Source organism: Sus scrofa, chromosome 3 (assembly GCF_000003025.6).
Source record: "Sus scrofa isolate TJ Tabasco breed Duroc chromosome 3, Sscrofa11.1, whole genome shotgun sequence".
Taxonomy (NCBI): domain Eukaryota; kingdom Metazoa; phylum Chordata; class Mammalia; order Artiodactyla; family Suidae; genus Sus; species Sus scrofa.
This window is the reverse complement of record NC_010445.4, coordinates 110,203,981-110,220,808: the sequence shown is the minus strand read 5'-3', so window position 1 is coordinate 110,220,808 and position 16,828 is coordinate 110,203,981. Positions and strand designations below refer to the sequence as shown.

At 51.0% G+C, this 16,828-nt stretch overlaps 1 protein-coding gene across 1 annotated transcript; it reads right to left on the bottom strand.

Annotated features, from left to right (window-relative positions):
• On the bottom strand, positions 201-11,709 carry C3H2orf71 (chromosome 3 C2orf71 homolog). The gene is given in 3 exon segments (XM_021087670.1): positions 201-2,638; positions 7,512-8,634; positions 8,637-11,709. Coding segments are annotated over 3 exon segments (3,939 nt in total). The 5' UTR covers positions 11,275-11,709; the 3' UTR covers positions 201-2,460.

Sequence of the window (16,828 nt, the reverse complement as noted above, 5' to 3'; positions counted from 1 at the left end):
CAAATCTGTTTTTGTTTTTGTCTTTTTGCCTTTTCTAGGGCCGCACCCGTGGCATATGGAGGTTTCCAGGCTAGGGGTCTAGTAGGAGCTGTAGCTGCTGGCCTACACTACAGCCACAGCAACTCAGGATCCGAGCCGCGTCTGCAACCTACACCACAGCTCACGGCAACGCTGGATCCTTAACCCACTGAGCAAGGCCAGGGATCGAACCCTCAACCTCATGGTTCCTAGTCAGATTCGTTAACCGCTGAATCACGACAGGAGCTCCAAGCCTCAAATCTTTAAGACCAAGCCCTTTAAGGGTGGGGGTGGGGGGCTGAAGACTTAGCCTCACCACCCATTCTTGTGGATCTAGCCCCCATTTCTTATCTTGGATCCAGTCGCTAGACTTTTTGCCGTCCCTGGGATCATACCCCCACGTTGTACCCTGGTCTCATCAGCTGTGTCCCTGTCCAGGCTCCCAGCAGCTGGGCCTCTGCAGTGTCCCTTTAGACCTCCAGGAAGCCGGCCTCTAAGCTGGCACAGGGCAGGTCCCCTTTCTGACCAATTCTTCTCCCTCTGCGCTGGGTCTCTCTGCACTGCTGGCTTCCTGAATGCCAGCCTGCCAGCCCCCCCCCCCACCCCGCTCCCTCGCTCCCCACACTGTGAGCGTGCAGCCCAGCTCTATCTCAGACAAGTGTCCTAAGGCAGGCTGTTCTCACGCACTTACCTGGCTGGGTAGCTAGACTTCCTCCCATTTCCTGCAGCCCAGGTGGTTCTTGGGGGCCCCCTCCTGCCTGTGGGTGCCCAAGCTCTGCTCTGAGAGTTCGTGCCGTTACACAGCACACGTGAGTGTGCACAGATCTTCCCAAGAGGGGGGCCAGTTGTGCCCCTTCTTGGTAGTTTAATCACCTGGTTTTTTGCCTTTGAAAAGATGGTGCCTGTCACCTCTGTTGAATAACTGGACAAGTCAGTTATTACCTGTCTAGTTATTCAAATAAAATAACTTGTCCAGTTATTCATGACCTGACTTTGAGCCACGGCCTATTCCTTGGGGAGGCAGCTTAGTCCTCAGGGCTCAGTATGACATGTTCTTGAGTCATGATCCATTTCAACAAGAAAGGACTTGAAGTCTATAATTTCCCCAAATGTAAAAAATCAGCTTTGCAGCAGATCTGGAGGTTTGCCCCCTAGCTCTACCCTGTGGGTGAGAATTCTTGTCTTTTGACAACCCACTGAGCTGGCACTGAATCACCCAATTACTGCAAATTCTTTTCTAAATAGAAAGCACTCCACAGCCTCCAGTGGAAAAATTCCAAAATCTGCAGCAAATATCTAGCTCATTGAGAGAAGCAGGTTTTTGGCACGAACGCCCGTTCTTCACTTCAATTTCAACTCCAGCAGAAGTTCTGCAGATGATATGGGTATTGAGCTGGGGGAGACTGGTGTGTGTGTGTGTGTGTGTGTGTGTGTGTGTGTGTGTGTGTGTGTGTGTGTGTGCCTGTGCCTTACCCACATGTCCTTCTGAGCTCCAGCCCCCACCCCAGAGGGTGCAGAGAATAGGCTGCCTTGTTTGGGAGACTTGGTGGTACCCACTCAGTCTGAGAGGCATGTGGATGCGTAGGGCAGAGCATTTGAGACACGCTTAGCTGGAGAGGAGCAGGGCTGCACTGATGGGCTGGAAATTTTGCTCTTAGGGCTTTGGAGCCGAGTTGGGAAAGAAGGAGGAAGAGGGTGGGTGGAGTTTAATCCCACCCCAGGCTTCTTACCTCTGGAGCCATCAGCTTCTAAACAGAGCTCATGATGGGCATTTGAATGCTGTGTCACTATTTAACCTTAAAAAAAAAAAAAAAAACCCAAAAAACAAAAAATACCCTAACGCTTTCCAACCATTTGTGCAAGTATGTACGCTTTAGGCAACTGGAGGCATGAAACAGTCAAGGGCAATGAAATATTTTTAAAAAAAAGTTATGAAAGACAATAGACGCCAGAGCCAGGCACCCCTGTTCGAGTTTGCTCTGCTCTTCTCCTGGCTGTGTACCTCAGGCAAGACACTTGGGGGTGGGGGCGAATGGGCGTGGGGCACTGCTTTGGTTTTCGTTCCACCAAACCCTGGAGGATGCGATCTGCTGTGTTCACTGTTGAAAGACTTAAATGGTTTCATGGAGCGCATCCCAGTAAAACACCCAGCTCGTCAAGCATTCGCCCTCTAAAGTAAGGCCAGCCCTTGACGGACTAAAGACTGTCGTAATAGGGTCCAAAGTTATAGTTCATCTTTGAACCCCCAAGGCAAACGGGGATCTAGGACTGAAAACACTGATGTTAAAGACTTTAGCAGACCCTCTGGGCAGTGCCCCTTCCAGGCCTGTCCAGGACCCCTCAGGTGGGGCTGGCCCACCCTTTAAGGGGCTGCCTGATGCTTGGCTGTCACCCTTGTCTTCTGGGGTGACTGGCATCTGTGTGAGTCAGTTGGCCCGCCTGTCAGGCCACTTCCTTCTGCTGGGGCTTGTCCTGTGCGTGGCCAGTGCCGGCCTCCCGTTGCAGCCCGTGGCCCAGCACGCAGAGCTCTGTGGGGGACGCTCCTCTGCCGCCGCCCTTCGGTTCCGGGGCACGGGGGCTGCTCCATGGCTCTGCGTCCTTGGGGCCCTCCTCACTGCTGCTGCGGAGAGAAAGCACAGGTATCAGTCAAACCCTGTCTGGCCTTCCTTCTGGCCCAGTCCAGCTCCAGTCTGTCTCTCACTGGCCCTCCCTTCTTCTTTTTCTTCTTTTTTTTTTTTTGCCTTTTAGGGCTGCACCGGTGGCATATGGAGGTTCCCAGGCTGGGGGTCTAATCAGAGCTGTAGCCACAGGCCTACATCACAGCCACAGCAACGCCAGATCCAAGCTGCATCTGCAGCCTACACCACAGCTCAGGGCAATGCCGGATCCTTAACCCACTGATCGAGGCCAGGGATCGAACTCACAACCTCATGGTTCCTAGTCGGGTTTGTTTCTGCTGCGCCACAATGGGAACTCTTGGCCCTCCCTTCTATGATGCCCACAGGCCCAGTGGAAGCTTGGTGCCAGGCCTCTGCCTTTCTGAATCAGCTTTGCTGTTGGTGCTCTCCTTGGGTGTGCCTGCCGTGGCCGGGCACCCCAGGGGCCAAGTGCCTGGCATTTCAGAGGACAGGCTGAGTCCTGTTCCTTCTTGGGGTGCCCAGATCCTGCTGCTTTGAGCTAAGCAGCTCCTGCAGGAACTTGGAAGCCAGGCCTTTGCTTTGTTTTTGGTTTTAAAGCATTTCTTCGTCTTCAATAAAGCACTCGCTGAGCCAGTTGAATTAAAAACAACACCAATAATAACAGTCCCAAACCCCCTGCCTTGCTCAGCTGCCATCCTTTGTCCTGAATGGAATAAAAGGAACACTGCTTGGCCCGGACCTGGCCTGTGGCTGCAACAGAGCTCCCCCAGCTGCTGAGCGCCACAGAGAGAGGGGCTCTAAACAGAGAGGGGCGCCCAGTGTGCCCTCAGGGTGCAGGTTGGAAGGTAGTCACGAGCATGGAGCAAGCCTGGGCCAGATGGGGACCCGGTCAGAGAGCCACCCCAGCTATGGGCAGCCAGGCTAGCCTCATGACAACCACGTGGCGTCTGGCTGTCTGGGTTCAAGTCCTGGCCCTTCCACGCACATCCGTGCGACCTGGAGCACGTTAATTAAACTCTCTGTTTCCCAGTTTCCTTTTTTGTAATCAGGAGATAGTTAGTAATAGCACTTATCTCATAGGACACTCAGAGGTATCAATATGGGATGAAGCATGGAGAACACGAGCCAGCACATGATAGGTGTCTGATAAATGGTCAGCTGTCCCTGGGCTGTTCTGTGGCGTGAATAGGAAGTCACAGCTACAAGGGACCCGAGGGACCAGCCTGTCATAAGGCAGGTGGGCCCCTGAGGCTTGGAGCCTCTCCATCAGTCAGCTCGGGACTGGGCCCAGCTCCCCGCATGCACAGACCAGAAGCCCTTCTCTCTGCTATGACAGCACCTTCTTGACTGTGCGGAGCGTGCCAGCTCTGTGTGTTTAAGCTTACGTGGGATGTCCAACCAGTGGTGGACAAGTTTAAGTTTTCATCCTGATAAGATCAGAGCAGCAGGAATGCGGGAGGGGTGAGGTGGAGTCGGCACGACCACTGGCCTCCATACATGATTTTCAGGCTGCCCACCCTGTTCCTTAGAGCCAGTCTCATCCATGTCAGTCTCTGGCCCATCAAAAATCCCTGCACAGAGTTCCTGTCGTGGCTCAGTGGTTAACGAATCCAACTAGGAACCACAAGGTTGCGGGTTCTATCCCTGGCCTTGCTCAGTGGGTTAAGGATCTGGCATTGCTGTGGCTGTGGTGTAGGCCGGCGGCTACGGCTCCGATTAGACCCCTAGCCTGGGAATCTCCATATGCCGCGGGAGCGGCCCTAGAAAAGGCAAAAAGACAAAAAAAAAAAAAAAAAAAAAAATCCCTGCAGGACCCAGTGACTTGTGGGCCAAGCCCTCCCCCACCCCTTATTTTTTTCTTCTCCCTGTTCCCCTTTGAGCAGCAGGAGGCATATGCAGAATATACTTCGTGACCCTTTGCTGCTCCCGGATTGGAGCAGCTGGCAGGAATGGGAAGGGCAGGACTGTAGTGTCCGTGGAGGCTCACACTGAGATCAGACACGCAATATGGTTCTAGAACTGTGTCTTCCTCAATGACCCAACCAGTTCGCACATCTGCATGAGGCTCAGGCCAGAAGGTTGATTTTTTTGGTTGCCCTATGGCTGTGGTTCCACCTGTTCCCAGACCTACTCGGGGGGCGGGGGGCGGTGGTGGCAGGCTGCCCATGTCTCCTGATCCAGGAAACGGGGTCGGGGGGCTGGCCCAGTCCTGGCAAAGACTAAAAGCACTGCATTTAGGAGAGCAAATCTGGGCACACTGAGACCTGGCTAGAGACTGGCGCCTGTACCAGGGGATTCAGGACGTAACTGTTGAGGCTCAGTAACTGAGCTTCCCGGCGGGGAGTGGGGGGATGTCGGAGGACCACACCCCATCCCAGGGCCCCGAGATCAGGAAGATATCTACACCCTTTTTTCTTAAAAAAAAAAAAAAAAGGGACTCATGCCCAGCATGGGAGGGCTACAAGGCTCACACCAGATACGGGTCAGGTTATCTTGCCAGCCTGCCTTGCCTGCAAGATACGGTGGGGGTGGCTGCCTCTGCAAGTGTCTGCTTGGGGCGACAGCTGGTTCTGAGCCATTTCTGGCTCTCTGGCACTGGCTTGCTGTCTTGCTGCTTGATCTTGGGGGCACCGTGCTCACTTCCCTGGCATTGTTTCCCAGGGAAAATGCTTCTCATCTACAGCATGGCAACTGCCCGCTGCTCTTCCAGCCGGCGCGCTTCTGCTCCCAGATGCCGCCTTTACAGGGCTGGGTGGGGAGCCCGGAGGTGTGTCTGGAATGAGCCTTTTCCCATCACATCTATCACATGCTCACAGTTTCTCAGCCTGGCGCAGCTTTGAGCTGTGGTCTGACCAGGACCCAGGGGAACAGGTGTGAGTCCTTCTGTGACCTGCCACGTGGCCTTGGGAAGGCTCCTGTTTATGACTCCTCCCCCCTCTTGCAAGTTACAATTCCCCCTCCCCCCACCCCATCTCTGAGTCTTGAGATTCAGGACATAAAACAACCTTTTAGGCTGCCCTAGTCCAAGGAGAAGCCTGAGAGAATGGCATTATTTTCTCCTTGAACAATTTTATGTCACTTTATTATTGCTCCTGCTGTTTTAAAATGTTAGTGTTTTTAATTAACGCCATTTTATTGTCCCTGTTCTTTCAAGCTCTTCTCCTGAAGGGCACAGTTTTAGAAATCTAATAACTGAATAAGAGGCTAGCGTGAGGAATAATGCATTAACATTTATAGAGGTTCTCGGATGAAAGGCACTGTGCTGTAGGAAGCTCATTTTCGATTTAAGAAAAGAGCAATGTTACATTAAGATTCGTGCAAAAATAATCAATATTTCATTTCTTTCAAGTGGCTGGGGAAGTTTATATAACTATAATAATGCACAACTTTCCCGAGATAATATCTTTATTTAAAATTGACTGCCGAGCACTTTGTAAAAAATTACCATTTATGCCTCGACAGATTGTGAAGTCTGTAACACGCATCGCTCCCGCAGAAATTAACTTCTGATTTACACATCTGTGGGCAGCTTGACGAGAGCTAGGACTGGTGTGGGTTGAGCTGTGTCTGATCTGATATCAAGACACAGTGATAAGAGTTCTTCTTTCACCAACCTCAGATTTACATTTTTCTCTCCATGCCACAAAAAGATGCCTCTCCCAGCGTATTCTGTAAAATAACCACTTTGGCATCTGAGCCCTTTCAATGCCCAGGCAATGGCTCTACTTTAAGTCCTACCCCACTGCAGTTGTGTGTGCTGGTCTGTCTGCACGGTCTGAACCGAGGACGTGCAAATCAGCCGCCCTTCATGAGAAAGGCGTACTAGGAGCTCAGCTGGCCGAGGGCAGGCGGGGCAGCCCTTCTGCCTGGATTCTGCTGCTCAGAGCTCAGGAAGGCAGAGGTGGAGATGAGGCTGGATTGGAGAAGTGGGGGCAGGCCCTCAGAAGTTTGGGGGAGCCAAACCTTTATATTTAATATCTCTAGGACCAGCCATTCTCAAGACAAGTCCCTTGGTGACTCCAAACCCTTGGGGAGGCATCCATGGGTTCAAAATTACTTTCCTACTGCTACTAAAATATTATTGGCCTTTTTTTGGCTCATTCTTTCATGAATGTAGAGTGGAGGTTTCTGGCCTACATGACGTGTGATATTACAACAGATTGAAGCCCACATACCAAAGAGATTTGCAAAACTATAAGACAGTGCCACTCCTTTTGCTAAATTCTTTGCTGTTGTGGAAAATACAGTTACTTTTCATTAGAATACATTAATTTATGTTTACATAGAATGGGGTCGTTTTTGTTATTTTTAATCAATAACTATTTTTCACATCTCTCAATTTTAATTTGTAATAGAGTAAAAAGCAATAGATACACATACACAAAGTCTCCTTGGGGGGAGGGTCTCAATAATGTTGAAGAATTTAAAGAAGTCTAGGGACCAAAAAGTTTGAGCCCCTTCCTTTAAGATGCTGGTCTATTGCCGTAAACCAGAAAGGACAGAAATTCGTTGGCTAGCTTCAGACGGGGTAACATGGGACTCAATTTTGGGGGCCAAGCCACCTTATTTCCGTCTCCCCACCTGTACATCAAGGGCCTGTGTGGTTGGACTAACCTGATTGCCTTACACTTTAGTTTGAACACAGCAGAGCCTCTTTCAATCAAATCTTTCTTGGGAACCTGAAATGTGTAACAGATCAAAGTTGGGGGGGTGGCAGGGAGGTGTGACATCTTTAGACCCCTCTTCCAGCTGCTCTTCTCTTGGAGCACAGGTTAAAAACTACTGACCCAGATGATTCTATAGGCCCATCAGCTCCCCCAGTAACTGCGGCTCTGGCCCGAGGACTCCCCTTACCTGCTCTGACCAAGCGGGGCATCACACGTGTTGCTGGTGGTGCCTGGGACAGGCAGGAGAAGGCGGACGCCTGGCCGGCGGTCAGAATCTGTCCTTCTGACGAAAGGCTGAGGGTTGAGGGCCCCCAGAGCTGTCCCTCGCTGTGAGTCCGCCCTCAGCCGTGGCCCCGAGCTGCTCCTCCAGCCTCCCGTGGGGTTCCCCCGAGGGACCGCAGCTTCAGGTGGCAGTGATGGTGGGGCGAGGAGTGGGTGCTCTGTTGAGAACGGTGATTTAGTTTCAAACAGAGAGGAGGTGGCTGGGCAGAAAATGGAACACGAGTTCCCAGATGCTTTGGCCGTGGCTGCCTGATTGTCTTCAGAATCTCCTGTTTCCTTGGGCCCCTGACTGGGAGATGCTGGGGGAGATGGGGAGGGGCCCGAGGCAGGGGAGCTGGCTTCTGTGCACTGGGCAGGGGGGCTGGAGACCTTGGGCTGGGCGGGTGGGCTTGCTGGGGGCGGGCTGGGCGGCTTGTGCTGGGGGGGAGGGGAAGCTCGTTTCTTCATTGTTGGGGGGCTCAGCACCCTGGGGCTCACCGGAGGGCTGAGTGGTGGGCTAGGGGACCCGTGCACACTGGGGACACTTGGCTGGGTGGGTCTGTGAGAGGAGGGCAGGCTTGCATGCCTCCTGTCCACTCTGGGTGTCCAGTGTGCTCTTGTGGGAGAGGTCTTTCTGACCAGGGTGGGGCTTCTCTCTTGGTTCTGCCTTGGGGCCTCAGGAGAATGCAGTCCTCGCATTGGTCGGGCTGGGCTGGGTTCTGAGGTCCTGCTCGGTCCGGATGTGTGGCTGGAATGGTGCCAGTGCATGGCCTTCCGGGGATGCTTGGAGAGGCTCGTGGTCCTGTCTGCTCGTACCTGGCTCTGAGCCCTGTCTCCCTGCACCTCTGGGTCTCTGTTGGCTGCCGTCGGGGGGTTGAGGTCCAGGGCGAGCTTTCCGGGACCGCAGCCGCTCTTGCTGCTCCCCAGCTCTGCGCTGTGGGCCCTGGGGAGGGTGGCCATGCTCTTGCTGGGCAGCAGGTCAGTGGGGCTCATGGAGGCTCTTAGCTTTGGGGAAGCCCACATTCTCCGGGCAGGGCAGGCCCTCCCAGCCCTGGCATGTGGGTCTCTTCAAGGCAGCTCTCCGCCAGCTTGCTGCTTTCTGGGGGCTCCAGAGAGGTAAATGATTTGTCCATCAGGATTTCCAGAGGCGGTGGAGGGAGCAGCTCTGGGTTGTCCTCTGTCCCACAGTCGAGGTCCTCAGTCTCGGAGGCTTCTGCTGTGAGCAGAGGCGGAAAGATGGGCGCGAAGGGCCTCCAGCCTGAGCCTGAGCCCATCCTGAGAGATTCTCCACCTGCTGCTGGAGAAATTCGGGGCTTTGGATACAAAGGGGCAAGCCCCCTGTAAATGGGGAACCTGGGAGGCATGGTGGGGACTCCCCACTTCCTGAGGTAGGGGCTCAGCCTAGCATCCTTGGCATCCCCCGGTGTTCTCAGACTCTCCATGGGACTAAAAGTTTCAATGAGTTTCTTGACTGAGGTTCTGGGGGGACAGCTCCTGACCTTCCAGTCCCTGGCTTCGGGGGCCTCACAGGCCCTCTCCCCGGACGGAGCGGCCCTTGGAAGCCCCTCAGCTTTTCTCTGCCAGGGCTGTTCCCCCTCAGGGTGGGGACAGCATTTCTGCAGGATGCTTTTGTCCTGACTTGGCAAAATGCTGAAGTTCTTGGTGAGGGATGCCTTCAGCTTGCTGATGGTGTTGCTCGGGGTGACCCTGCAGTGGGTGTCTGGCCTCAGTGCTGCTGCGCGGGGCTGCAGAACCTGTTCCCGGCTCTGCACCTGCTGTCCTGAGTCCAGGGCGTAAAATGCCTCCAGCCTCCGGCTGAGCTCTCTCTGGACCCCCCGCAGCTCCTGGAGGGTGGGGTCCTCCATGTGGCTCTTAAGACACCCCTCGGACTGGGACCTCCTGTGCCTCGAGGGGGCCCTCCGGCTGCCGCTGGCAGTGCTAGGTCTCGGTGGCACTGTCGCCTTCTCTTCTTCCTCTGTCCAGTCCTGGTGCCCAGAGGGCACAGGGACAAACTTGATCCTTTCACTGATGGCCTGCTTCATCTTCAGAATCATCTCCTGGGCCTGGGGGCTCCTCAGCCTCCGGGGGTGTGGCTGAAATGGGCTTTGGGCACCGGCAGGTGAAGATCGAGGCCTTGGAGGGGGAGCGTTTTCCTGCCACTCACGTGGACTCAGGCAGCTCCCTTCCTCTTCCTCTTCCTCCTCCTCGGGGCTGCTGTCCTCACCTCCACTGAGGGGCGGAGTGTCCATCCACCGGCAGCCTCTAGGAAAGTGTGCTTCCCCGGAAATCCCTGCCCCAAGGGAATCGGGTGTGACAGTTTGGCCAATGCCCCAGGGCCTGGAGGTGGTATTTTCTGGGCCTGTGCTGGAGGCCCAGGGGCTCCCGGATCTGCTCTGTACAGCTGGCTGAACCTTTGCTATAGGGGGCCTTGAGAGTGGACAGTCCTGGGGTCCATCTGAACGCATCTGGAATGGACTTGGCTGCCAGACGTGTCCTGACAGCCTGGCCTCTGCTGTGGGTAAAATCACTGGCTTCCATTCGGCAGGCTCTGGCACCAAGTCCCAGCTGGCTTGCTTGCCCAGCTTGTCCGCCAGCTGCACAGACTCGTCAGCACCAATGCCACTGTCCTCAGAGCACAGGGGTAGGCCCTGCGCTTCAGGGTCACTGTGGCTACTCGCCAAGCTCTCCAATTGTCCCAGAGCCCTCAGGAGGCGTTCCTCCGCAGCCCTCTTCGTGCTCAGCTTGCTCCCCAGGTGGCCTGTGGCGGCGTGGAGGTAGCTGCCGGAGCCCTCCAGGAGGCTCCCGGTGAGCGAGGCCACCGGGCCACTGAGCGCCTGCAGCTTGCTGACTGTGTACTGCAGGAGCTGCTGCAGCAGATCGGGCTGCTCCTGGGGCTCTCCTTTCCTCCACGGCCAAGCCACATCCTCTCGAACTTCCTGGAGGAGCTCTTCTCCATCCTTGGAGATCTCCCCCAGGAGCTGGTTGACCTCCTCAAAACACAGCAACAGGAAGCCGACCATGGGCTGCAGCAGCTCCTGGGTCTGGGTGGCACGATGAGTGATGCTCAGAATTGCTTCATATTTGGAGAGGCAGGAGTGCAGATAGGTGTAGGCGTGCTGGTGGGCTTTCACCAGGGGCTCGGGGAAGTCCACTTTGCACTCCGATTCATGGAGTGGAAGGAGGGTTTGGCAGCAATGGTGCCGTGTGCCCGACCTGTGACACTGGGTCCTCTTCTCCCCTTGGGAAGTCTCCTGGGTATTACTTTCTTCGCTCTCCTCCCCAGGAAAGGCTGCCTCTTGTGACCCGCGCGAGCTCTGTCTCCCGAGTGCGATGCCCGTAGCCTTGTAGCTTTGTGGTTTGTGAAGCTGCGATGCAGAGACGTTGTTCTCTGGGGTCAGTCCTTCCATGTTTTTCCTTTTGCCTGAAGTGGGATCCCTGGGGAGCTGGCAAAGACTTTCCGCGATGGTCTGGGTCCACCTTGGACTTGGCTGCTCTGCTGCTGGCCTCTGTCCCTGGGAAAAGTCCCCTCCAGAGTCATAGCAGGTGGAGCTTTGAATCAGCAAAGGGATGGCGCACCTTTCCCTGGCCCCCTGATGTCCTGGCAAAATTGCTTTGGGCTTTTTAAAAAGCTGGATGCCGCTCTTGGCAACACTGTTAACAATGTCACTGTGGGAAGGTGCACATCCCATGATGTCAGCTGGCAGTCATCTCCCACCTGCAACCCTCACGGTTTTCAGAGAATCATATTTCACATAAGAACAAAAGGCAGTCTTACGAGTCCATCCAGGCAGTTTCCAGGCCAGAAGCCTTCAAAGTCCAAGGTGCACCATCCTAAACTTGGAACCAGCTTTCTTGACTTCCTCGCTCCCACCGTGTAGAGGCAGGGATGCTGCCGTGCTGCTGGCGTCTAAGTTTTGAACCCTCTCCTGCTAGTGAGCAACAGGGCAATTCTAAAGGACTTCAGTCTCCTGGATTCCGTGGATTACGGGGCCTGCATTTTGCTCGTGTCCCGACAGATGCGCATGGCAAGTGGAACTTTAAGCCTATTAGGTTAATCATGCCCTCGCCGGGCAGCACTCACAGTGTGTTCTAATATAGAACTTCTCAGCTTTTACTATCTTGGGAAGCGGATTATTTTTGCACGTGCTTATGCTTTTAATTCTGTTCAAACGCCTGCCATACGAAACCTAGAGAAATGAGCCATAATTGCAAAAGGCTCTGGAAGAGACAAGAGACGTGAGGGCTTGCCGATGACAGATCCTGGCAGAGAAGTGACCTTCACCGTTTAATAAGGGCAAACCAGCTGTGTCCTCCTTCCTGCTATTATGCAGAAGACACTCCCCTGCCCCCCAAAACTCACCATAGATGGAAACGGAAGAGATACAATGTTGTTTGTGTGGCTTATACAAATACCCATTCCTTGGCTCTAGTGGCTGGAGAACATCTCTAAATAAGACAGGGGACAAAGGAGGCAAGGTGGCTTTCCTTTATACTGGAAAAGGGAGCTAGATTGCAAGGAGCTTTGGAGGAGAAAGCAGAAAAACACTGCCATGTAAAACTCAAGGCCAGTCACAATGGACCACAGGGGCTCAGGGAGAAAATGGTCCCCCAAGAAGAGGCTTTTTATTCAACTTTTTAAATAGGAAAATCAACTAAAACCAGGTGATGGAGAGCCATCAGGGGTAGAACTCAGGGGAAAAATGTATTTTCCTTTTCAGGCACAGCTTCTGCTCAATTTGAGTGTGGTGCTCTTGTCCATGGCTAAGGTGGCAGCTGCCTATTTAAAAACTCCATTTAAACTTTCTTTGCTGGGAGTTCCCGTCGTGGTGCAGTGGTTAACGACTCCGACTAGGAACCATGAGGTTGCAGGTTCGATCCCTGGCCTTGCTCAGTGGGTTAAGGATCCAGTGTTGCCATGAGCTGTGGTGTAGGTCGCAGACACGGCTCGGATCCCGAGTTGCTGTGGCTCTGGCATAGGTGGGTGGCTACAGCTCCGATTCGACCCCTAACCTGGGAACCTCCATATGCTGCAGGAGTAGCCCAAGAAATGGCAAAAAAGACCAAAAAAAAAAAAAAAAAAAAAAAAAAACACCTTTCTTTGCCGTCAGTAAAATCTAGACAGCTGGGGTTTGGAGTAGGGAGACTTGGGTCTAAATACTGACTTCTTTTTCTTTTATTTGGGGGAACTTCTACAAGTTATTTAACTTCCTTGGAGCAGAACTCATCTTTGAAATGGGGATAGTGGTACCTATTTCATGGTGTGCTTGTGGAATTAAGGCAATTAATACTGGGTAAATGCTTGGCTCAGTGCCTGGCAAGTGGTAGGTACTCAAAAAAAAAAAAAAAAAAAGAATTCCTCATTCTTTCCCTGTGGCACCTAAGCCACTTATAATAAGAGTCACAAGAAAATTCACTAGTTTGTCCAGGACCAAGCCCTAATCCTTTCCTGAACTGTCTGGAAATAACTGTCCACTGATTGGCTGGGTGCCCTGGATCAGGTTTTTGCCCTTCTGTGTCTGTGCAGATGGCCCTCTGCTTGGCACACTGCTGCCTCGGGGTTTTTCTAAGCCCTCATCATGTCATTTCTCTGTTCCTAAACATGCAATAATTCCCACCAACTGCAGGAGGAAGAGAGACTTTTATTTAACCATTGCAGATTTTGGGGGTATTTTGCTGGTGGACAAAGTTGACTTTTCCTAATAGAAAATTCCATCAAGCATCTCCTGAAGTTGCTGAGAATCAAGCTCTATTCTGGCTTTGCAGTTTTCATTTTCTCTTACTGAGCCCTGAACAACCAACGAAAATAACACTGTTGCTTTAGGACTTTGGGATCCCTCTTCTGCGGAGAGCAAGCTGGAGACTGGCTACCAGGTTGTGCAAAGCCGAGGTGCCTATCATAGCCCTATGCCCCCGAGTGCATAATTAATCAACTTCTCTGATCTGTTTTTTTGAAGCAGGACTCATGGGAAACACAAAGCTGACTCAGTGCCTGGGGGCGAACTGTGTAAGGCATCAGAAAATTGTTTCATTTGTTGGAGCGCTGGGCTGGTCCGGTAAACAAGCATGCCACGTGGGAAGATGCTTTTCTCTCTGCCATTTCACACAGTTGCAAAGCTCATCGGAAGGGGTCTTGGTGTAAGTTCTTCTCCTCTAGGGATTTGTGTCCTGGCTTGAATCATCTTTATGAAAACTTTTGATCTAAGTGGCTAAAATTATTTCCAAACCAATGATGGAAATCAAAGTACTTGCCTGGAGGATCAGCTGTCAGCTAGCTCTGTGACTTAGAGACTTATAGACTGGTTTTCTTGACTATTCCAAATAATTTAGGAGACTCTTTATTCATTGCCTCTCATTTTTCATTAAAACTCATTTTTGTTTTTCTTTCTTTTCAATTAGTGTTTCTTCAAAAAAAAAAAAAAAAAGAATCAGAATTACTTTGAGTGGGAATATAAAAGGACCCAACTACTTTGGAAAAGTGACTTACAGTTAAACATGCACCCACTTTTTTTTTTTAACAAAATTTTTTTTCAGTAAAAGGAATTTTTTAAAAAATTTTACTGAAGTATAGTTGAATTCTTTTTTTTTTCTTTTTATGGCCACACCTAGAGCATATGGAAATTCCCAGGCTAGCGGTCAAATTGGAGCTGTAGCTGCAGGTCTATACCACAGTCACAGCGACACTGGATCTGAGCCACATCTGTGACCTAGGTCTCAGCTTGCAGCAATACTGGATCCTGAACCCACTGAGGGAGGCCAGAGATTGAACCTCCATCCTCACAGACACTATGTTGAGTTCTTAGCTTGCTGAGCCACAGCGGAAACTCTAGCACCCACTTCTTTTTTTTTGGCTGGGGCAAAGAAGGGTGACTTTACTCAGAAAGCCAGGAGACCAAGGAGATGGTAGATTAGTAATTAAAAAAACCCAAAAAAACAGAAAAAATCCTCGGCACTCACATTTTGGCCCATCAATTCTACTCCTAAGTATTTATCTAAGAGTGTTCAGTGCATAGATCCACAAAGGGGACTGGTACGAGAATATTCCTATCAGCTTTATTCATAATAGCCTCAAATTGGAAACAATCCAAATGTCTATCAATAGAGAAATAAATAAATTTGGCAGTGGACTACTTCCCAGCAATAAAAGAAACAAACTATTGAACTAGGTAACAATATACATTTTGAAATTTCACTCAGCATGCTGAGTGAAAGAAACCAGACATGGAAGAATATATACAGAATAATTCCATTTATAGCAAGTTCAAGAACATGCCAACCTCATCTACAGAACTCAGAGAAGTGGCTACCTCTGGCAAGGGTTATTAACAGGATACAGGCATGAGGGAAGTTCTTGGAGGAATGGAAACGTCCTCTGTCTTGACCTGGGTTAGTTACACCTATCGTGTTCTTGGTCTTGGGAAAGGGTCCCTGTATTAGTTGTCTACTGCGGTATAACAAATAACCCCCACATGTGGCAGCTTAAAACAACTAACAGTATTTCATTATGAGACATTAAGTTTCCGTGGGTCAGGAATTTGCAAGCAGTTCTCTGGATTGTCCTGGCTAAAGGTCTTTCTTGAGGTTGCAGGGAAGACATGGGTCTTGTTGCCATTATTTGAACGATTGACTGGTGCTGGTTGACTTGCTTCCAAGGTAGCTCATGGATGTGACGGTGGACAGAAGGCCTCGGTTCCTCATGATGGGGATCTTTCCATAGGGCTGCTTGAGTGTCTTCACGGCATGGCAGCTGGCTTCCCCCAGAGTGAAAAGCCCAAGAGAGAATAAGGAGGAGGCCACTCTGTCCTAATGTCGGAAGCCAAACCCCTTCACTTGCTTTGTATTCTATTCTTTAGAAATCAGTCCGTAAGTATGGGTCATGCTCAAGGAGAGAAAAACTAGGCTCCACATTCAAAAGGTCACTAACATTTTTATTTTAAAGATCTGGACATACCATAGGTCAAACCACGACATCCAAAACATAACTACGTACAGTAGACATTAGCTTCCTAAGGGCTCACCCTTGCCCTTCACCATGTTAAGTAAATTCCACCCCACTTTTTTCCCATGTGGTCCTGAGCTAATGGGTCAGCAAAAGATGGTTCTCATGTGGCATCTATTTTCAGCCAAGACTGAAGGTCATAAGCAATCTGTAAAAATACCTATTCCTCAAGTTCTAGCAGCATCACCAGTGAGCTCTCCTGAAACATCAAAGTTAAGAAAGATTTCCCACTAGCCAAGGCCTAGGGCACAGCTGGTCCTTCAGATCTGAAGGGATGCTCTTTGCAACACTGTTCCCTGCCCTAGATGTGAGACGTGAGCCAGCAAGGAACCACTGTGGTGGTTCCAGACAGAGTGGATTAAGTACACATGTATCATTTCACTAGCTTGCCTTCCCTGCTTGGCTGAAGGGAACCACGAACAAATTAATCGGGCTGCTGCTAGTACCTTAGAGCAATCCATCCGGAGTGACAGGCAGTTCTAGCAGAAGCCAGCATGTGGTATGCAGGTGTCTGCTCTAAGGGACTTCTGATTTGGTGATCATATTAGAAACCCATGTTTGTTTTCATTAGTTTTTATTATGTATTTCTTGTTGTTTGAATCAGGAGTCACACAGGCTCTCACTGAACCTACGGAGGTTGACTGCTTAACTCTTTGATGTACCTTTGCAGAACCACCAACATAAGTGTCATCTCTACTATGTAACCTATATTTGGCATTACGGTATCTTAAACACAGTCTCCAAATGTGGCAAAGCTTTACCCAGTTTTGGGATTTTTTTTTTTTTTTTGATGTGTGTTGCTATTGTTCTTGTTTTGCATAAGAGAAGTTACTTTATTAAAATAGATTGAATTCTTAGCTATAAATGAGGTGTTTACCCCCAGGGTATGCTAACTGCTGTAATAAGCAACCCCCAAATCTCAGTGACTTAGCACATGAAGAGTTATTATTGTTCGCACGACGCCAAGGGTAGACGTTCTTAGCTGGGTTGCTGCCTTAAACAGCTCTCCTCCAAGTGGTAACTCAGGGATCCAGGTCCTACCTTTTGAATCACTGACACATCAATACATGACTGCCAAGGCAGAAGGGGAAGAGAGGAGGGGGAAGGTATATCGGATATCCAACTTCTTTGCTCATAGTTGACAGATCCATCATTTCGGTTCACATTTTCCTGTCCAGGACTGGTCACATGGCCCCACTTAGATGTGCAAGGGCTGGGATATGTAATCAGTTCCTTACAGGAGATGT